The following is a 22,688-nucleotide window of genomic DNA, read 5'->3' as shown; positions in this document are numbered from 1 at the left end:
CTCAGTATTTTGAGAGAAATGATTGTGTTTTACCTCATTTCATGCATGAACTGTTTCTAATTGAAAAACCATAAGTGAGTAGATGTGAGTTCTAGTTGTCTTATTTAACTCAGTAATATGAACCTGCAGGCCTGGAGACCCAACAAGGACCGCACTCTCAGGACCGTGGCTTTTTTGAGACAGCGCCTCGTTGCTTGGATTCAGGTGCCAGGGTTTTTCAGTGGAAATATAATCCAGTACATATAGAGCCTTGAAACATTTGCTGGGCCTTTTATTGTGGGCAGTCTAAGGCACACCTGTGCACTAATCATGATGTCAGATCAGCATCTTGATGTGGCACACCTGTGAGGTGGGATGGATTATCTCAGCAAAGCAAAAGTGCTCACTGTCACACATTTAGACAGATTTGTGAACAGGGTGTGAGAGAAATGGTAATATAGTGTATCTGGAATTAATTTTAGATCTTTAAGTCCATCTCATGAAAAATGAAAGCAAAAACAAAAAGTGTTGTGTTTATATTTTTGTTGAGTGTATGTCCTCCATCTTTAAAAAAGTGCTTCAAGAATATTTTAAAAACACCTAAAGCACAATTTTTATTTAAGTTATTTCCATTATACTTTTACCTGGTCTACATACAATAATAATATTTTAATACTGTGCAATGTGTACATGCTGCCCTTTTTTACCCTAACTTGGAGCCCCTGGCCCTTTGTAATCATGCATAAATCCCTGGATCTGTCTATTTATTTACTACTATTGTTTTCTTTATAATTAAATTTAGTTAAAATTAATAAATACATCAATCTTGCGTAAGAAAGAACACTTTTTTTAATTTCTATCAGTCTTTGGAGCTCAAATGTTGACACAAACACCTCTGACTGTACACAAGCTGTTGCAGTAGCAGGATTAAGCCAGAAGGGGGCAGCAACGAGATGATGAATGCAAAGATGCAGCTTCGAAGAAGAAAACAACTTCCGGAAATAGTATTTAAACTCTCACGAACGGCCACTAACATGGATTTAAGCTTGACTTAAGCCAAAACAACTCTTACGCTCAACAAAATGAAAATTTCTAATGAGGGAAAAACGACCGGGGGAAACGAATCATTGACTGGCTGACTGTTCAGCCTGTTAAGTAGGTTTAATAGCCGCGCGGTTCAGGATGGAAAGACTCCTGTCGGTGCTGACCGAAAAACGAGTCCTGTTCTCGGTTTCCTTTGTAGTCCGACTGGCGTTGGTGCTTTATGGAGACTATCAAGACCGGAACATGGTGGTGAAGTATACAGACATCGACTACCATGTCTTTACGGATGCTGCGAGGTTTATCACGGAGGTAACATGAGCCTGCTGCTTCCTGATGTTGCCAAAATAAATTAAATTAGCATTTCTCGCGAGATTTCCATAATTAATATAAAACATATTTTTTAATTTTTGTGGACTGTCTCAATAAAATGTATTATTAGCAAATGAGAAGTTACATACATGTAACATGACTTTATTGTTTAGATTTCATTATATTTTCTCATTTCACACAGGGTCAATCTCCTTACAACAGGTCAACATATCGCTACACTCCCCTCCTGGCCTGGCTACTCACCCCAAACATCTACCTCAGCGTTGTATTTGGAAAGCTCCTCTTCATCGTGTGCGATGTTCTGTCAGGACTCCTCATCTACAAGCTCCTGTGCCTGCGGGGGGTCAGCTGTCAGGTCTGTCAGACAGCACGGATCACATGATACAGCTGGGAGTCATTGAATCTGCTGTCCTTATAGCATTTGATTCTGTGGTTTGTTTTTTACTTTTGACTTGTTCCTTCTGGAGTCACCACAATGACACATTTGCACACTTTTTTCTTTTTGCCTTCCTGACCCAAACCTCTCCTTCTACCCGGGCTTGGGACACACACACACACATCCTGGCTCTCTATTTCTTTTAGTTTCATTCACGTCTGAAGATCGACATTAATTCAAATCCCTTTTTTTGTTTGCTACACACATTTGTTGGTGGACAGTTGCTCTTATTTTGGCAGCCATGATGGATCATCCGCTGCATCACAATCTCTGATTGTAAAATCTGTTTTTGTTTTCAAACGGGTTAAAACAAAACTGTATTTTTATTGTTTTCTATTGTCAGATTGCTCGTTACGTTTCTTCATTGTGGCTTCTCAACCCGCTGCCTATGGGGGTGTCGAGCCGAGGGAACGCAGAGTCTATCCTGTCCGCTCTGGTGCTGGGAACTTTACTCTGCATGGAAGGCAAGGAGTCACATATTTCAACTCTTTGAATTCAAAATAATGGTTAAAAGTGATGTTGTTGGATCCCATCTCTCAGTCAGGCGTCTGGCGTGGGCTGCTGTGCTGTACGGCCTGTCTGTTCACATGAAGATCTACCCCGTCACATATGCTCTGCCCATCGCACTGAGTCTGCGCTCGCCGCACACCAAGACAACCACAGAGCATTGGAGCTGGAGGACAGCTTTCGGCTTTATTGGAAGTTTCCTGAATTCCAAGCTGATCCTCTTTGCAAGCGTGGCCGGGGGAGTTTTCTTCACTCTGACGGCGCTGTTCTACTACATGTCAGTTCAGAACTCAAACACACAACTTAAAGACTCACTCGTTTGATCTGTTTTGAAAGCAGGGGTCTTTAACAACATTTTGAGTATAGAAATACACAGAAGTGCTATTTTAATCTTAATTTTCTTCATATATATCTTCTCCAACATGAGAAAAATGTCACGAGAACATGTTAGACATGTATGACATCATTTTTATTGGAGTGGCCCTTTAAACATTTCAGGTTCAGTATGAATCAAAATTGATTATAATGAACACATTTCCATAAATATTTTTTAATTTTAAAGAATTAACAGATTTGTTTTAGTTCATAAAAAGTGCTTGAAGGTCTAGTAATTGACCCCTTTGCTGTATGATCAGGTACGGTTGGGTGTTTCTCCATGAAACCTACTTATACCATCTGACCAGGAGAGACATCAGACACAACTTCTCCCCGTACTTCTACATGCTCTACCTCACTGCAGGTATTCAAACTCGTGAGAGCCTCATTATTAGGCTTTAGGTAGAGACTGAAAACTGTTCTCTTGACTCCGGCTGCAGACAGCAGATGGAGCCAGGCGCTCGGTCTGGCAGCTTTCCTTCCTCAGCTCATCCTGCTGGTGGTGTCATCCTGGACTTTTCATCGAGACCTGGCCTTCACCTGTTTCCTACACACAGCCATATTTGTCTCCTTCAACAAAGTCTGCACTTCTCAGGTGTGTAACCACCAACAATACTTTATTTTTAAATGTTTTCTCTTCCCTGAACTTCATTTTCAAGACTCTTAAAGAAGTGGATTTTTATTAATGTGGGTGTGAAAAATGACTACATGTTTTGGAGTTTCTGTCATGTCAAAATCACAATAAAGTTTGTCAAAGTTTATATTCAAGCAGATTTTCAATTTTTATGTGACTGTTAATGACAATGATGAACAGACTGGAATCAGCTGAGAGAAATGTGCTGAATAAGAACATCTAGAACAGAACTGGGAATGAGAACACCAGCAGAGGCATGATGGGATATTGGGTCCCTCGGAGAAGATGCTGGTGCACAGGAAGACGGATGAAGATGTAACTTCCAGAATAAAAGAGGCTTAAATGTTACATTTATAGCCAGAATGATGAAATGCACTTTTTTCAGTGTGGATTTCAGCAATCTCCCTTTATCTCTGTAGTACTTCCTGTGGTATCTGTCCTTACTTCCTCTGGTCATCCCTCACCTGACTCTCTCAGTGAAACAGGGTGTGATGCTGCTGCTGCTCTGGTTTGCTGGACAGGTACTTTGATTTCATGCATCACAAGTCAATGTTGTTCATCCTTCATTTATTAGAACATCTGCCTCTGGAAAACCCAAGGTCAATTTTCTTCTGCATTTCTAAGGTTAAATTGACCTTTTTTGTTTGTTTTTCAATTTGCGAAAATCCAAAGAGGAAACCGACCATTATTTTATGCTGGGATGGGGGCCTACATGAATGTCCCAATGGGTTATAAATAAACGTTCTAAATGTTCAATTTTGCGTATGATTTTGTATTATGATTATTTGCAGTTAATAAATGGCTGGAAAATATTATTACTGAAGAAAAACTATAAATATAAAAAAAAAATAGAAAAATTTGACCCTGCAGGTTCTTCAGGATTAATTTCTGTGTTTTTGACAAATATTTCAGGAATTAACAAAATACCAGTATAAGTTTACTTCATGCTATTCAGTTCATATGGATAAAAATGTATTATCAAAAGTTGAAATACATATTTTTTTTTTTTTTTTTAAAAAAACAACTGAAAAATATCAATTTGCATACGTTATTTGTGGTTAATATTGGTGAAAATCCTAAGATTTTTTTCAGTGTGAGACTTGTTTTTAAATAAAGTATGAAAATATGTCTGTCTATATATATGACTTATAATCAACCAAAGATTGTCAGTTTTTGTTTATAAATTCACAAAAAGAGACTGAATTTGTTTCATTTACATACATTTCAAGAATCTGATGTTGATTCTTTTACATTTGTCATGTAAAAAACAATTTATCATATAAGAAATGCATTTTATGTCTTGATAATTTAAAATGTAAAATTTAGAAGTTTCTTTCAACATTATTTTTTTTAAAGCAAAACCCTAATTTTGTGAAAAACAAATTTGTTGTTGTGCGTCTGCTTCACTGCAGTGCTGATGCTGCCAACATCTGCAGAAAACTCAACAAAAGTTTTTCCTGTAAAAAGTGACTTCTCAGCAGAGTTTGATTCAGCTTTTAAAGTTTATATTCAAGCCTCTTTGAATTTTTTCTTTTAAAAAAAGATTATTTTTATAAATGTTGGTTTTAAGGCTATAAAATAGAATTCAGGATTTCATCATTTTATATAAAAATAGTGCAAAAATAATTTGGAATATTTTTAACATAATATTTGTATGATTATTTCTCCGTTGGCTGCAGAAATAAAACAGTTATTTGGATGAATTCTCTTTTTCATAAACTTTATCCCCCCTCTGTGCCATCTCTCCCCCTACAGGCTCTCTGGTTGGCTCCAGCTTACTTCCTGGAGTTTGAAGGCCACAACACGTTCTTCCTGATCTGGTTGGCTGGATTATTCTTCTTGGTCATCAACTCCTTCATCCTAGTTCAGATCATAGCACACTACAAATCCAGGAAATCTCTGGAGCGGCAGAAGGCGGAATGACCTTTTTTTAGGGATTTAAATCTCCCGACTTCACCTGGAAGACTAAAGGAATCTTCTCCGTCTCTGATAGTCTCAGTTTCAGACTGTTTTGCTTTCTTGGGTTGTGAAATCTGCGGCATTTGTGAGATCCGCTGCGCTTCTGCTTTAGCGAGACACATGCCTCGTTTGGATTAACAGTTATCCTGAGTTAAACCCACGGATTAAATGCTTGTCATTGCAGGTCAGAGCACTTAAATCCACAGCAGCTCTTGCGCGGCAAAAAACTGCTGTTCTACTAATATATATATATATATATATTTTCATTTTCCTCCTTGGAGATGGAAAGTGTGAAGCGTGCAGCACCTGTGGTTGACGCACACAATGAAGCAGATGTTCAAAATTAAAATTTCAAAAAGCACTGCATGCTTTTTTGAGCAGGAATCATGTTTTCTTTCTTGTTTCTAAATTAAAAATCTGCTATTTTTTTTAAATCAACGCTTCATCTCCCTATTATTCTGTTAATCAATCCGAACGTTTTCAATTTTTTCCGATCAAAGCTGCAACTCTCCTGCAGTGTGCGCCACTGACCAGCAGGATGAAACCTCCACCAACAGATGACAGCATGTCCAGTTCATGGCCGCCTGTAACCCCTTCCAGATTAACCAGCCGACTGGACCACAAAACAATCCAAAACAAACGAGAAGTTCCTTATAATCTCACTCTTCTCCATCCCTAATCTCGTGGAAATTATTAGAGCCTTCATTTCAGTCTCTGATCTTCCTGGATCAGATGGAGTGCCTAGCGTCCGACTGGTTTGTTTTGAAAACTGAAGGCGCTGTAGGTGAACCCGGTTTTCCTGTGAACGTCCAGCAGCATGACTGCATGATTCACCGTTGGCCTGAATAGCCAATTTATGAATCACTGAGTTCCTAACCTTTCCGATGGTTCATTTGCCTCAGGGACAAACATAAACCAACTCTGCCGTGGATTTCACCACACTCACAAACTTAGCTTTCAATCCTGTGTCGCAATACTGCGATTTTCCCCAAAACAGAACTATTAATATTGACGTTATTTAATATGCATGTGCTGCTTTTTATGACATTGTTGCTAATATGATACATTTAGATGAATCATTTTTTTTGCATAAATAAAAAATAAACATAAATGAAAAAATAGCATTTTTTCAAAATATAAAACAGTTTACATAACTTCTCATGACTTCCTTTCAAAATAAAAGGCAGCAAATGTAGCTAGTGTGATGTCAGCATAGAAGAACAAAAAGCTTATATTACTGTTTGTGGTGCATCTCAGCCATATATTTTTAATTTAACCAACTAAAAATAAATGTTATTGTCCCGGAACATATTTTTCAAACCATAAGGTGCACTTAAAATCATACAATTTGTTCAAAAATAGAAAATTTGCCTTGTCATCCCGTATGGCTTAAGTGTGACCTGTAACTGATTCTCGGTCAGATTACGAAGTCGAACCGTTTGATGGATTGTCAGATCGTTATGGTGACCATGATCAGTATTGATATGTTTTTATTTTTTTACTTTTAGTAAGACTTGCTTACTTTGCAGTTAGTTTTAAACTTAAAAACATTATTTTTCTTTAACCATAGAATCTTAATGGAGGGGTAAAAGAGCGTCAGGATGAAGACCCCTGCCCTAAACCAACGGAAAACCAGGAAGTTCCTGTCAATCGGGACGTTTTCCTGCATTGTAAAAGGTTTTAAACTGTTTAGGTTTAAAATCTTATTTTTGAAAAATTCTAGAAATGAGAAAAAAATATTTGAAGCTAAGAAAAATATCATTAGACACGCTGACTCCTAAAATTGTACCCCGAGTCTGAGTCTCCCTGTGCCGGTCCCCAGGCTGGATAAAATATAGGGTCAAAAACTGCTAAAACCAATGTGTGGATCAATGAAAGCTGATTCACCGTGGTGACCCCTGGCTGGAAATACCAAAAGATGACCAATAACACTAAAATCTAAAATAAAATGCTTCCAAAAGTCACATTTTTAAAAATGCTAAAGAGGAGATAATAATAATAAGGCAAAAATACACAAAGAAACAAACATATATGCATTATAACATCTTCATGCATGCAGAGAAAACACAATATTTGCCTCCCTTCTGTGTAGCAAAGAATACAAAGTTTTATAAATGAAGTAATGTAAGTTGTTAACCCTTATAACTTCCCAACCAAGACAAAATCAATCAAAAAAAGTTTTTTTGTTTTTTTTTCCCGCTCCTTATTGCTTTGAGGAAGTAAGTTTTTAATAACAGGTTTCCTAAACATGTTCTACCATTTGTTTGAGCAGCCAGGTAAAGGGTTAAACTAAAAAAGATATTTAAAATTGGGTTTTACTTTTAAAATTCCTTGTTTTCCAGTTTTTAGCCCTGCAGGTTTAGATGTTGTGTTTTTATCAGGAATGAGGCTGCAGAAATCTTGCAAAGTTAGAGATTTCACCTTTTTACATCAGGAAATGACATAAATTTAAACTGATTTCCTCTTTTTCAGAGTTAAAATATAATCATTTTTAATGCACGTCATAACCAAATAATTTGATATGGTAAGTTAAGGTTAATAACATTTCGGGTAAATGATTGTAATCAAAATTATAAATGTTTTTATGGTTTTTAGGTATCTGAACAGATGGATTCACAACACTCAGTATGTGAAGACCCATTGTTCCTGATATACAATTTGAATCCACATCCTCTGACGTAAATCTGTAAAACAATCCTAGTTTTCATGTCCTAATATGAAAATGCGCATTTTAAAAGAAAAAAAGAACACTTTTTTGTGATATTCTCATTCCAAAAGAATCTCCCTTGACTTTGACCAGCATTAGCTCCGTTTGGTGTTAACTTGATATATAAGCGCTCACATGCACGTGGACAAATGTACGTAAACACTTGCAATAATCTTAATTAGTCAAATCCCTGCACTAACTGATCCTCGCACAGCCAGTAATGCCCTGTAAGCTACACGCTAAGTGCAGCGAAACAAAAACAGACTTCTGGGAGGGATTAGAGGAAGGAGCGATGAGAGTGGAGCTGGCAGTCGGCGACAGACTTATTCCTCTATATTAAAGCTGATGGCCGGGTGGATGTATGGAGTATTTGTGGTGCAAAGCCAGGGATCTCTTTCGTTCTTAAAGAGGGCAGGCAAAGGTCAGAGTTTAGCTCAACCAAAGTATCAGCAGCACCAAAGCATCTTAACGTCTTGCTAGAAAAACACACAGAGATGAAAGATAAAAAATTGGTTTACATTTTTTTTTAAATTAAAAGAAATGTTTTTTTTTCATGATTTTTACACAAATCTGTTTGATGAATCAACAAAATATGGTATTTTATTTTGAAATGAAATGTTTTTTTTTACTCATATAAACACGTCAGTTTAAAACACTAGCACATGTTAAATAAAAACACAAGTGTAACCCTTTCACGCCAAATGTCGCCAATTCTCAACGTATTACTACAAGTATTGAACTCTATTCAGCTCTCCTGGGAATCACAAGGTTGAGGAATGTGTTTTTAGGAATTTTTGACCAGTTTTCCAAAACTGCATTGGGTCACTGATGTTGGTGGAGAAGACCTGGCTCTCAGTCTCTGCTTTAATTCATCCCAAAGGTGTTCTATGGGGTTCGGGTCAGGACTCTCAGGTTCATCCACACCAGGACTTTGCTTTGTAGTTTGGTGCAGTCATATTGGAAGAGGAAGGGGACCGCTCCAAACTGTTCCCACAAGGTTGAGAGCATGGATTTGTCCAAAATGTTTTGATATCCTGAAGCATTCAATGTTTCTTTCACTGGAACTAAGGGGCTGAAAAACAAGCCCACACCATCATTCCTCCTCCACCAAATTTCACTCTCGACACAATGCAGTCTGAAATGCACCGTCCTCTGGTAACCTCCAAACACAGACTGGTCCATCAGATTTCCAGATGGAAAAGTAGGAGTCATCCCTCCAGAGAAGGCGTCTCCACTCCTCTTGAGTTCAGTGGCGGCGTGCTTTACACCACTGCAGCGACGCTTTGATAACGCTGTGGAATATTTAGGACATTTCACAACTAGATTTGTTACACAGTTGACATCCTATGACAGGTCCCTGCTGGAATTCACTGTAAATGTTTGTAAATAGGTATGAAGGGGTTAATTCACTGGGGGAAAAGGGGGGAACAGGAGTTGGATTTAAGTGTAAGAAATCAGCTCAAGGAAATAGGATTTCCATGCGGGAAAGCCAAATGTGATCAATCATTCATGCCTCCTGTAACAGAAAGAACTAGATTAGAACGGTTTAAGAAGAAGCGCCGCAGACTGTGGATTTCTGGATTAATGCACTGCAAAAACAGGCCCTTTGGGTAGATTTTATTTAAATAAGCAGAAAAAATTCTAACAATGGGGCAAGAAAAGTGGTCTTACCATTAAGTCTTATTTTAAGAAAAATTCTAATTGCTGCGATGTTTGCTCAAACAAATATTTTACTATTGAAAAACGGATGAAATTATTGTCTCGCAAGACAGAAAATAAGGCTTTTTTTCTTGAAATTAGTGTATTTTTTGGTTTCTTAAGATTCAGTTTTTTCAGTGTTATACTCATAAAAGATTTTTAGAAAGATTTATTCTAAAAACGTGATTCTTTGACTTGATTATGAACTGATTTTAGACAAAAACCCACAGGCAAACTGATTTTAAGGAAGGAAAAAAAACTATAAACTTTAGATCAAGTTAATTTGCAACAATTTGACTGAAAGATTATTTGCGTTCTATGTGGTCCTATATTTGTAAGGAACATGCGTCGGTGGGAGGAGCAAATGGTTGTGTTGGTCCTTCTTGAGTAAACATCACATCCAAGCTAATCCTAAAGGTGTTCAGTGAAGCTAAATTCAGAGCTGCCATGTGGTCATTTTGTCCTCAATTCTTAAACATAGCTGCTCAGTGGTGTAGTGGTCAGCACCTTCACCTCTCGACTAGAAGGTCTTGGTTTGAACCCTGGCTGGGACCCTTCTATGTGGAGTTCTCCTCGTACATGTGTGGGTTTTCTCTGGACACTTCTGTTTCCTTCCATAGTCTAAAAACATACTCCCTACGTAGACTGGAGACTTTAAATTGTCCTTAAGTGTTGAACCCCAAAACAGTACCACGTATAGGCTCCAGCAACCCCGTGCCCTGGAAAGAGTTGCCCCTTGTTTATAAAGTAGATGGATATTCTTAAACCTTTTGTGGAGGAGATGATGAATTGGAAGCTTTCTGTCTTTTACTGGTGGTAAGCTTTAATCTCAGTTGGTCTTTGCTTTGATGTTAGGTAAAAAACACAACCACAGTTCCTCCTCCTGTTCATGGATAAAAAATATGTCATTCTTTGTTTGAAACTACAGCCACATTACCATTGACAGAAAGTAGCTCCCCTTCATGTTCCCACTCCAAATAGACTTGATGACAGCCCCCCCATGAACCTGATGGCAAAGGGCCATCATAGTAGGCCTCCTGGCTAGAAGTTGTGGATGGTTGGGTATTAAGGAACCTGAAACGTGCTCCAAAACTACTTTGAAACAAATCATTAATTTCATTTTTATGTATTTCATGTCCTGGCAAAGACCAGAACATTTACTACTAATATCCCTTTAAGACCCACTCTGAAAATGGTGCTATTGATGTTTTTTAGTGTGTTCTTGTTGCATTTTTCTGATGATGGAGGTCATATATAAATAAAATTAAACTTAAAATTGCTTTTCTGAGTATTTATTTATTCAAATTGTTGTGATCAGAGAGCAGATGAAAAAATACTGCTTGAAAAAGATAGTATTTGTGATGCTGAACATGCACTAGGCGGGGCAACAAGCTCCCTGCTCCGCTCCATTCTGATTCACTCACTTGTGGATGACTAGACCCGTCTATGTTTGTTTTTCTTGTCTGGCTCTAATGTTAGGTCGGGGGTGTATGGCTGTAAGCTTGCAGGAGAGTGAGTAAACAGAGAGCTCTCACTAACAGGGAGGGTATCTGGGGTTGCCTCGTACCACTGCCCACAGTTTAAAAGGCATTTATTTTTAAGAACCACAGCTGCTCTGCAGAAACGATGTCCTAAAAAATGACACATTTCTTGATTTTGGCTAAAAACATTACAATCATGATTTAAAAAACTGGGAATGCTTTGAAAAAAGGTCTAAAGATGTTTGGAGGGGGACTTTAAAGGGTAACCAATAACAAAACTCAAATGCAGTACCTCAATTCAACCTATAGGGAGCAGCACACAGACAGTTTTTGACTATATTCTCAAGAATTATGCAAGTTTATTTTAATATGTCAAAAATTTGGCAACAGACAGAACTTTATTTATATCCAGCCCTCTAGATTGTTTTATTTCATTGCTATTAATGGCTCGATGTTATCTTGTGCTTATTTCCAACATGTATAATTTTGACAAAATATACATTTTTGGAAAGTAAATTCTTGGAAGTTATTTAAGGTTTAAGTTGATTTATTCTGGAATAATATTCCTGCTATTCATTATTAATAGTTATGTAAAAAGTTATGTTTTTAAAGTTTTAAGGAGATAGTTTTAGTTTTCAATAAATGTTTATCCTGTTTGGCCCACAACCTAAGGTGTGTTTTGGATTCTGTACGATTTAGTTTGACACCCCTACTTTAAATTGAAGAAGCTAATTCTCTTATCCTCCAATTTTGTTTTCCGTGAGTCTGTGTCCACAGGTGGTCACACTGACATTTTCGATCAGGCACCTGGAGGTGTCAGTCGCCCAAAGCAAAGATTCAAAAACTAAATTTCCCTTACCAGTGATTGTTCCTCACAAATATGGCAGCTCTTTAAAGGTGTTTCAATCTATTGTTTTTTGCAAAAAGAAATAGAAAATCTACCAATAATTTCCATTATTTCCTAGCAATCTATATATTTTAAGAAAATTGGCTTTTAAAATGTAAATACCCAGAAGAATTTCATGCAGAATAACCCATTACAATGTGTAATAGGGTCTGAAACTGTTAATAAATGCATACATTTTTTAACATTACACCTTTATATCAGTTGTTTTTCATTCATTTTTTATAGTCTGAGCTGATCCACAACAATAGCTGCTTTTAGAAAGACCACCGCAGACTAAAGTTAAACAAAAGAAGCCCTGATGGAAACCAGTCATGGTTGATGCGTAATTAAATGTTCAGGAGCGGCTAAAAACCACACCTGCTAAGCGAACATTATCTGACAGACTTCAAAGCCTCTGGAGAATCCCGGTGGTCGGGATCTGACCACAGCTTTTTCGCTCACATCCCTTCCTCCTTCGGTGCCCGCTGCCTCTCTGGCACATACCAGCGCTCCCCTGGCCCTGTCCCCTGTCCCAGATGGCAGTGAGAGATGTGTGTCAAGTTTCCCGGATCGTGTGAAAGAGCTGTCATGCCAGCGCGGCAGCACATTAATCATACGGGGAATGTGGCCGCAGATACTCTGGATCCTGTTCTGCTCCATGTATTATTGACCACTGTGGACGAGTGGGTAGAGTAAGGAGACAAAGATGTTGTGGGGAACAATAAAAACCATGCATGGATGCATTCATCTTGTCAAAAGATCAGCACTTCACTCAGGTTGAACATATAAAGACGGTCTTTAATAGATAAGTTCCATTTGCAAAAAAAAATAAGTAGAAACATCGGAAGACGCTGCATATTTACACCGTTTGCTACCTTCCTCCATGAGTTCAACTTTATTAAAAAGATATTGAAGAGGGAAAAAACAGCCATTTTTATTTATGTTAGTAAAACAGAAGCCTTTGAAACTGTACTTTTTAAATTAGACACTTTTGCCTTGTATAATAAATACAAATAAACATTTACCGACTTGAGCACACACACAAACACAAAAAAAGACAAATCTAGAACAGTGAGACTGTACAGTTGTGCGTGTCGAGTCCTTTCTGGGTACTAAGCCAAAGATCTTCAACTGAACTGTTCCCAGTAGTGCAATTTAGAAGCTACAACAGTGGCTTCACAGAACTGAGACTTTTCTGTGTTTTCAACTCATTTGTGCAAAAAAATACTGACGAAAAGACGCAGGATCTTGTTTGAAAACACAAGAGAGGTGAAGGTTCAAAACAAATGTGGTGAGATGGATTGGTCTGGCCTTAATCTGTGATCATCTAATCTGTACATAAATAAAAGTTTAAGAGATCTCTGTTTGCGCGAGAGATTTTAAAACCAAATGTTAGAAACAACATTTTTGAACAGTAAAGCGGCAACAAGGTCAGGCCATCAAACCAACTGACTTTTTCTGGAGTTTTGTAGGTTTACAGAAATGTGTCTCATGCAGAAAAAAAACTAAAAAACAATAAAAAAGAGAAAATCCAACTTCCATACATTGCTTGTTGCAGATCAGTTATCACACCAAAATTTAGCACCCTGTTAATCTAACTTTAATGACAGTAGATCATATATTTTCTCTGCATTGTGAGTTTTTTTTGCATTGTTGTGCATTGTTGTATATTTGTTGACAAGTTAATAAAGTTTTATTTGAATCTATTTGTGGTCTAGCCTTTCTGCTAACTGCTGTCATATGCCATTATTCAGTTTCCTCCATTTTTCATAAATCTTTCTATTGCCTAAACTGTCAATGTAACACAACTCCAAATCATTAACCCACTACCACCATGCCCCCCAATTGGAATGTTGAAATGTCTTTGTTTTTCACAGAAAAAAAAATCTTTAATCAAACTTTTGAAAAGGGGTTTAAGAAAAGACCAACTGACTTCATTGTTTTTAAATGTTAGGAGCAAAATCTTTCAAACACAGCAGAGAGGATCTCACATTTACTGACGATCTGCTCTTTTTGAGTTTTACTTCCTGCTGTCACTCAGTCTGGCCCAGAAAAAGGGGCGGAGCTACAGCGGGACAAGGGGAGGTTTTGCTCTGCAATGTTTTGAGTCAATATTAGTATCATTATTGATCCATCAATATGAGCTCATAGTAGAAATAACAATGACATGGTATAATGTATAATATATTCCAAGTGTTTTTTGTTCAGATGTTTTTCTTAGACTTGAAAGAGGAGGAGCTTTCTGCATCGCATTGATCTGGCCATAATCTAATCTGCACAAAATAAGTTTGGATTAAAGCTAAAAGGATCTCTGTTTATACCAGAAGTTTTAGGACAGAAATTCTCAGGAAAATTTCAACCTGTGAAATCAAATTTTTTACACCTAAAATTATTTTAATGTGTGGAGAAAAAGTCAGCGCTGGGCCAGAGTGAGCAAATGCAGTTGTTTTTTTTATTTTTTTTTAACTTATTTTTCAAATATTTATAACTTTCTTTTGGATATCTGTTGCAATAAATTGTGTTAAGTAATATTTTTAAAAATCAAATCAAATTGAGAATAAAGACATGAATAGCTCGTTTGTCAATAAAAAAGGAAAAATCTTGTTTTAAGACACAAATGTAAAAACCCATTAGTATTGACCTAATATTTTGCTGTGCAAAACAAATACATTTCAATTATTTGAAAACTGATTTTAATTCATGATCCACATAAACATGCAATTTTCAAGCGTAGAAAACTTTAAATGTAAAAAATATTTTCGGAAATGTCATGTAATGTAAAAGAAGTATTGAAATGAGAGCAAAGATAAATGGGGATTTTAAAATGTAAATTTATCTCAAAATAAAAGACAATTTAAAGAATATTAGAATTTGTAAGTTTTGAAAATGTTGGACTTTTTATTATTAAATTCTATTTGTAAATTTTGTAAAAATATAATAAAATTGGTTTTTAAAATGTAAAAATTGTTACAGCAGTAGCTTTTGGAAATGAAATGCATAATCTTTCTCACTGACAAATTATACAAGTGAAGTGATATCAAAAATTATTTTTAATTTAAAAATATGTTTTTATAAACTGGTTGACTTTTGCTTTAGCTTAACATTATTTAATGCAACAACAGACTAAATTTAAAGAGTCAATTATTTAAAGAAGTTAAGCTTCATTTGGTTATTTTTATTAGGATTTCATGTTTTCATGTCAGGTTTTTAGCTCCACATTTCTTATTTTTGATGCTACATTTTGTTTTCTTCTTTAACAATTTATCAGAGCTTTTATATGATTGAATCCCATGAGATTAACCCACATTCTTTAAAATGAATCTGGGATTGCCGAATGCTGCAGTTCCTCAAATGACCATGGTTTTAATTAGGACCCATTTGCCCTCAGTGCTGAAGCTAAAAAGACAAACTTATGATGTGCCTTGTCACAAAAACCTCTTTTGATGGTTATTGCTCTCTTTTCAGCCGTGGTAGGGATGTGTGAGGGGTATCTCAGTTTCATTAGAGCTTAAAATTGTGCATAACTGGGGGATTTTTTTTAATTTTTTGATCAGCTGGTGGGCGGACCCAAAGTTGGACAAAAAAACGTAGTAAAATAGTTTCTAGGTGATAAGTTAATCTTGAACATTTGATTTATTTTTTGAAAGAGTTGCTTTTTTGGCTTCTTTTAGAGTCTTTTTTGTGTCTAAAATCAATTAAAGTTGGAAATCCTTGTTTTTTCTTGGATATAAAGAAGTCGTGGAGGAGTTATTTTTGGAAGCTACTCTTATTTTGCTAACACTGACTGCCAAGTACGTTCAAAAATGCTTAATTTGGTGATTAGATCACTTCCTGATGATCTACAACGGGTTATTGCCCAACAAAAGTCTGCCTATTCTTTCCCTGGAAGCTAATTGAACATCATGCAGCTAGAAAAACCCAAAAGTGCTGGCAGAAGTCGACCACTTGTGTACCATAAAAAAATAAATCATATCCATAAACTGGACAATTTTGATTGTCAGAAGACTAAATCTGAACCTGAGCCTCTGGGAGACTTTTTCTTTGCAGAAGAAGTCCTGGAAATCCTGGAGAACGTTCCGATGAAAAGCTTTTATCTTGTTATGCTGGTACGCATGTGAAAAGGATAGGACAAAGCATTTCAATGCACATTAGTATGCTTGCATATTGAGCATATATTGGGGTGGGGTAACTTTTGTGTATCTGCACAAAGTTAAAATCCCTTCATGAGGACAGGATTAAAAAAACTCTTTAGCCTCTTTCAGTTCTATTTAATTGATTCCACTCATAATTCAACGTCCTTTAATTCCATTCCAAAACCAACTTTTCTTGATTGTCATTAAGGGGTTTTCACTCAACTAGTGTTTCTAAGGGTGAAGGTTAGTTAAATCAGTAATGCTGACATTGAAAACAAAAGAAAAGCATTTTTTCTGTCAAAATGATTCAAAAAGCTGCATTAAAGGAGATTTCATCCACTCTGTGAGCCAATCAATACTAGATGTCGTAAACAAAGATCTATATAATTGTTTTTACTCCTGATTTTCTTACAATCTTAACCATATTTTGTATTTGGGTCAAATTTGACCCATTTTCAAGTGTAAAAATAGGCAGATTTTGACCAATATAAGGGTTAAAAAAAACTACCTTTTCCATGTATCAAACTAAGGAAGTTTCAGTTTAAATTGCATTTTAATGACATCAATAGTTTAAATAAAAAAACAAGTTTCCTAAAAGCTGATGTTGTGTGTGAAAACACACAATTGAGGTTGCTGGTCTGTGTGCTAAAGCCACTGACAGAAACATAAGAGCTCTTCTCTTGTATTCTTGCTGTTTTTCCCACCGTGAGACAACGGAGGGTTGAAGAGTATAGGCAGAGTGATGAAAACTGTATAAAAAAAGTGTTGAAACATGTATTATTCCAGATATGCAAACTAAGAACGTCCCAAAACAGGACAGATGCCCCGTCAGTTAAAGCCTTTGAGCCCTCAGAGCAGAGGAGCGTGGCGGTCTGGTTGCTCTCATGGCATGTACATGTAGGGGCTGGACCTCTGGTGCCCCGTGCTCATCACACACGGCATAACGTTCCTCGCTCCGACCATGATGGAGTTGTTCATGTCAGGGCCGCTGTCAGACCACGGCGGGGAGTCCATGGGCTCGCGCTTGATTGAATGGATCCGACCGTGACCTTTGAACTCGTAGGGGCCGTGCTTGTTGTAGTCTGGGTGCATGTAGGTCTTGTTGGGGTTCTGTGGGTAGATGTGGGGGTCCATGGGGTTGATCGATTGGTTGTTGCATAGAGAATCTGAGTGGGAAAGTCTTTGGGGACTGTAGTGGCTGGAGTCACTCAAGTCTTTGTCGCATTTCGGCAGGCGTGGAGCCGCGCCCCCGCCGTTGTTGACTGCATAGTTTGGATAGTTGCTGTACGGAGGGCTGATCCCCAATTTTCCCCGCTGACACGGCGAATACTGCTGCTCATAGTAATCTGCTTCAGATTTGAGTTGCAAGCCAGAGCTGGGGTCGTAAAAGCCGTTGCCATAGCGCCGGTCAATGGGTACGTGGTCGCGGGTAGCCCAGGTTTGCCCGTAGACGTCGCATCCGTTCTCAGAGTCCGAGTCGTGCTCCACCTTGATGGGCTGCATGGCAGGCATCAGATGCCGGTCGTAGCATTCTGCGTAGTCGCTCTCGCTCTTCACCAGGTCTACGCAGAAAGCGTCCGGATCTGTCGGGAGCTGGACGTTCTCGTAGAGCTTGGAGATGAAGACCTCGTTGCTTCTACTGTTGTGACAGTTCGGAGAATACCGATAGGGCCTTCCGTACTGACCGGCCCGGTTCAGGCGGTTCGTGGGGATGCAGCCCTGGCCCCCTCTCAGAGGACCCGAGTTCTGCTGCAAAGGCCAGCCTCCCCCCATACCAGCATGCAGACCTTTGTGAGCCGCCATGGAGGACTTGCAGTAGTTGAGGGGCTCCTCCTGGTTAAGGTAGCCGTCAGGGTGGTATTTGTGATTGTCTTTGCCGACGGTATTCCAGGAAGTGTGGTGGCCTCGCTGGTTAGCCCCCATACTGGGACAGGAGAGGAGGACGGGGTCGGAAGTGTCACCCATCCCTCCGTTTAAGGAGTGCCTCCGTAGGTGCTCTCCACGCTCACTGTGAAGGATGAAAAAAAGACTGTTAGGTTACAAAACAAATTTAAAAAATGGTGTTTACTGGGCCACTGCTACCATAAAACTCCAATGTTCTTATGACAACGACAGAAGAATTACTCAGTTTTCTTCAGTTGTTGTTGCCTATATCCGCCCTCGTCTCCCTTCTCTGGCCACTCATAGATGTTAAAATGGCGGCTAATGACGAGCTAATTCCCAAAACAGATAGTTCCTTCAGTTTTATGGAGCTGGTTCGGTTTTGCAACTTCAGACTTGGAGCAACAATCTGTTTGAAATATATTGCTAACAAAAGTGAAAGCAAGATTATTTTGTTTAAACACCTAAAACAGAGGCGGACGAAGTTCTGCTCTCTATGAGATGCTAGCAGCAGCTCACAAAACACCTGCTGAGTTGTTTTATAAACATTTTTCCAGCTTGAATTTAGTTGTGGTTTGAATTCAGGTCAACCCCTGAAGGACATGTTAAATTAAAGAGATGTGGGCAAGTCCTAATCTACAATTCCAAAACCAAGTGCCCAAGAAATTTCCCAGAAGTCTCTGCAAAAAAGCAGTGTGCATTGATGCTCACTACATTGGTGAATATATCCGCATTGTGTTTTAACTTTTCTTCATGTAAAAAAAAATATTTCTTAAAAATCATTCCGGTTTTCATCATCAGAAAACCGGGGATTGATAAACTGTCTTTGTAAAACTTTCATAATTATTAGGTTTTTAGTTTGACTAATAAGTAGTGTCCTATTTGCTGTTTTTTTAGCAAGAACTTTTCTTCAAAACTATCTGATTGACTATACTGAGTTAAAACAATCAATCTTTAACTTTTTATCTCTACCTAGAGCAAAATTTCATTCTATTTTTTTTAGAATATGGACTTTCATATTTTAATTGGGCTTTTATTTTGAAACTTCCTGTTATACTCCTCAAGTTTTAGCCACAGCGTTTCCATTATTTTCTATTTTTTACGTCTGTTTTAGTATTCCTTCCTTTATCTACTATGTCTTACAACTTATTATGTTTGAACTAATGTTTATATGTCTTTTTTTTGTTCAGCACCTTGTGTTTAATAGCAAAGATGATGAAAAGTGCTATATATATAAAGTGATCGATTGATTGATTGATTATACAACAGGTATTCAAGGCAATGACAGATCTCTAGTGAGAGAAAAGGAGTTAACATTCATAGTTAGTTAAATACTTTAGTTTAAAATAAACATTTTAGATAAACCTTTTGCATTAGGAACACTTTCTTTTAGTTTTTGCCCGTTTGCTGCAATCCAATATAAAAACAAAAAGTCCTGATGAGTCAGAACCAATCAGCAAACTCTTACCTTTGATCCATTGCTGAGATAATCCCTCCTCCCTTGCTCTTTCCCCGCATTAAAATGTTTTTCACTTTCATCTCAGCGATGGAGGGCAGCAAAAGCGGTACAGCGATGCAGAACAGAGCCAGCTGGGGCGGCACTAACACCCCGGAGGCCGTCTTCTTTTTCTGACCGTGGAGGAACTTTAGCCGACCCTGGAACTGCATAGTCTGGAGCAGAGAGGAGAACACAGGACTGCATGTGACCATGTGCAGACGCTTTGGTTGTTTTTTCTCATTGCAGTAACAGATCCAGCGATAACCTGAACGTTTGACCTGCTAGTTTATGGAGGCTGTAACTTCTGATGCTCTCAGGTCCTGTTTTGTCTCAAGTCTTGAAACTTAAGCTACGTTCACATCGTTTTAGTGGTCAGTTCTAATGAAAAGTCGATGAAAATGTGTGTAAATTCGTGTTTGGGGCTTCCACGTTCAAAACTCTTGTGCTTACACATAGCTATGTATATTTTTAGACCAGTTTGGGCTCCACATACAAAACATCCATCTATTGGACGCTGTGCAGAAACTATGTCCTAGAAAGCAATACAAGTTTTTGATTTTTGGCTAAAAACAACACTTTTAAATCTATCTCAAAATAGTTAGACTACAAATACTTAAATGATTCTATCAAAAGTTTGATCTCTGTGGAATAAAACTCCAACAGTTCACATGAAGACCTGAGCAGGCTAATACAATTGGATTCTTAGTGGGAAAGAGCGATGAGGTGAAGAGTATTTGGACCAATTATGTACCAACATTGGCCTTGACTGGCTCAGAGTTAATGTCACTGGGAAAATACAACCGCATTTTATTAGAATTAGTTTTCGGAAAAGTTTATCAGCCAATAAAAATGTCAAAATGCTTCGTAAGACTGAGGTCTCACTCCTAAACTACAATTGGCATGGATCGTTTCATCGTGACTGGGCCAAAAGTCACCCAAATTAAGCCTAAATTTATAGCCACATCATATTTTAAATTCAGCATTCATCATGTTGAAGTGCACAATATCTGAATTGAGTAAAAAAGTCCCAAGAACACGACTGTTTCCCGCAGCGCAGTTAGAAGAATTTTTTAACAACAACCTTGCCAAATATATAAAAATAATGATATAAAAAAGGATATGTCATACATTTATTAATATTTCATGCACTAAAGAGGTCATTACAATGTTTACTGGGCTGTCTTCCTCCTGTGAGCTGGAGCCCTGTGTCAAAAAATGTTCTTTCACTTTAATAATCTATAACCTTGTGTTAGTGTTAAGTTCTCGTACCACTCACCAAGAACCCAGAGGTGCTGTCCAAGAGACATCGGACTCTGGATATAAAGCATCTGTTGAGAAAGCAGGAGAGCTCTGGGGAGATTTCTCCCGCCTCCGGAGAGTTGAACAGGCTGCTCACTACGAAGTCCTCGCCTGCAACAGGGCACAGAAAGGCAGAGATTTAGTAGAGATAGAAGCATTTTAAGAAGCAATAATCGCTGTTTATTTCTCAATAGAAGTCTATGGGATTTTGGCTTCATGAAACCAAATCCCCCATTCATGATGGGGAGGGGTCACTCAGTCCAGTTCTCTTATACAGTCATTGGTAGAGCCTAAAACAGTCGTAGAAACTACGCTATGCTTGAAAGTTGAAGCCTGGAACGTTTTTGTACATAGCTTTTATTGGCTGAGGGTGATGTGAGACTACATGTCATGTTTGTTTTTATAAATCATATTTTTCAACAAATTAACTAACAGTATTAATTTTACATATCTATTGTGTATCTACAGTTGTCAAAAGTAAAAGCATTCACATTGTTAAAGCTACACACCAGCTGCTGATGCTTGTTGGCTTTCTTGTGCAGGCGCCCCCTGGTGCTGTGGAGGACACATGGCCCAGTGGAGCTGGCGTCTGAACTCCTGGCGGTCGTCTATGTGGATGTAGTCAAAGACATTTTGGTGCATCACGTCAGTCTGCGGGCAGGACATTTCAGATTAGTTTGTTGTGAAAAGCAAAATCATTTGGTTAGTTTTAATATTGTCTGCACTTTGCAGACATAGGTACTGGTTTACTGTAGATAGCAAAGGTCAACCAATAAAATGAGCCTAATCCACCCTGTGATGAATAGCAGCACTGACTGTCATTTACATTGAATTTTATTTAAGGTCCTCAGGGGCATTTGCACGGTTCAGCAGCAGTCAAAGGGCAGTTCAGGGGCCAGTGAGGGCAGCTGTGTTTGTCAAACATCGCGTGACACCGGCTTCCGAACAGCAGTCCGGCTCTCCCCCCTCCAACCCTCGCCCAGACTCGCACACAGAACGAATCGGGCTCCAGTCGTCATGCCTCTCTTTTCCAGCAATAGCTTTTGCTTTCTGTCACTCTCTGACAAATTCCTCACTGTAAGGTTCAGCCTTCCCCTCCCTCCTCCCCGCCTTCTCTCCAGAATTTCCACACCGGTGGCACGCGAGGGTTTTTGATCGCCTGCCTCGGAAAACACGATCCCTTCCCCACTGTCTTCAGCGAGTCCTCCTCCTGCAGCGCGGCTCCCTAACCGCAGACAGACGAGCATGTGCCTGTTGTTGATACTGTAGAAGAATTAAGAATTTGTGACTTTCATTCTGATCTACAAAGGTTCCAAAAACATGTGGAGGTTTCTGCTCCATGCAGGTTTTTTTTTCCTTTTTCTTCTGTGCAACATATTAAAGGTCTTTCTTGGCTGTAATTGTGGGCTCATAGTACTGACAAGTACCTTGTCAAGTTCAAGCACGACATAAAAACAGCTAACTGAACAGAGGAAGTACAGAAAAAGTCCAAATCGTGCTCAAATTTAGAGTTTTTTCTATTTAACATGCACACGTTTAAGCATTTCTCAAAGCTAAATGACTATTTAATACGTTTTGCAGAAATAAAGAATGATTTGTGCTTCTCAAAACAAAGTCTGTGGATTTTCAAAGAAAATTTGACAAAAACTGCTAATGTGTCAACATGCTGAAACGTTTAATTGCTTGTTTGACTGAAATTTAACAGGAAGGTGCTGATTTTTTTATTTTTTATTTTTTAGTCAAAATAGTTGGAATTATTGTTGGCAATCTGGTTTTGTTCAATCCCACAGCGTGGATACTTAATGATGTTTCTCTTAGACTTAAGCGCCAACATAAAACGT

The 22,688-nt window shown here is 38.1% G+C and overlaps 2 protein-coding genes across 4 annotated transcripts in view; one reads left to right on the top strand and one right to left on the bottom strand.

The window, feature by feature from the left end:
• The first annotated feature begins 956 nt into the window (after positions 1-956).
• Positions 957-5,648, top strand: pigm (phosphatidylinositol glycan anchor biosynthesis, class M). Of its 2 annotated transcripts, XM_024280119.2 has the most exons (9): positions 957-1,134; positions 1,223-1,332; positions 1,535-1,708; positions 2,133-2,253; positions 2,330-2,573; positions 2,932-3,035; positions 3,112-3,266; positions 3,725-3,826; positions 5,061-5,648. In XM_024280119.2, exons 2-9 carry the CDS (start codon positions 1,267-1,269, stop codon positions 5,226-5,228), a joined length of 1,134 nt encoding a protein of 377 aa, XP_024135887.1. In that variant the 5' UTR covers positions 957-1,134; positions 1,223-1,266; the 3' UTR covers positions 5,229-5,648. The 2 variants fall into 2 exon arrangements, with proteins under 2 accessions (XP_024135887.1, XP_024135886.1); XM_024280118.2 differs by having other exon boundaries at positions 957-1,332.
• Positions 5,649-12,657: 7,009 nt separating this feature from the next.
• Positions 12,658-22,688, bottom strand: part of ahrra (aryl-hydrocarbon receptor repressor a) — a 75,618-nt gene continuing 65,587 nt past the window's right edge. For both annotated transcript variants that reach the window (XM_024280139.2, XM_036217415.1), the window contains 4 exons: positions 21,357-21,498; positions 20,825-20,958; positions 19,519-19,721; positions 12,658-18,177 (listed from right to left, as the gene is read on the bottom strand). In XM_024280139.2, coding sequence (XP_024135907.1) covers positions 17,052-18,177; positions 19,519-19,721; positions 20,825-20,958; positions 21,357-21,498 — 1,605 coding nt within the window. In that variant the 3' untranslated portion in view covers positions 12,658-17,051. The remainder of the gene's footprint in view (positions 18,178-19,518; positions 19,722-20,824; positions 20,959-21,356; positions 21,499-22,688) is intronic.

This window comes from Oryzias melastigma, linkage group LG20, assembly GCF_002922805.2.
Source record: "Oryzias melastigma strain HK-1 linkage group LG20, ASM292280v2, whole genome shotgun sequence".
Lineage (NCBI taxonomy): Eukaryota > Metazoa > Chordata > Actinopteri > Beloniformes > Adrianichthyidae > Oryzias > Oryzias melastigma.
This window is presented reverse-complemented; position numbering and strand designations above follow the sequence as displayed.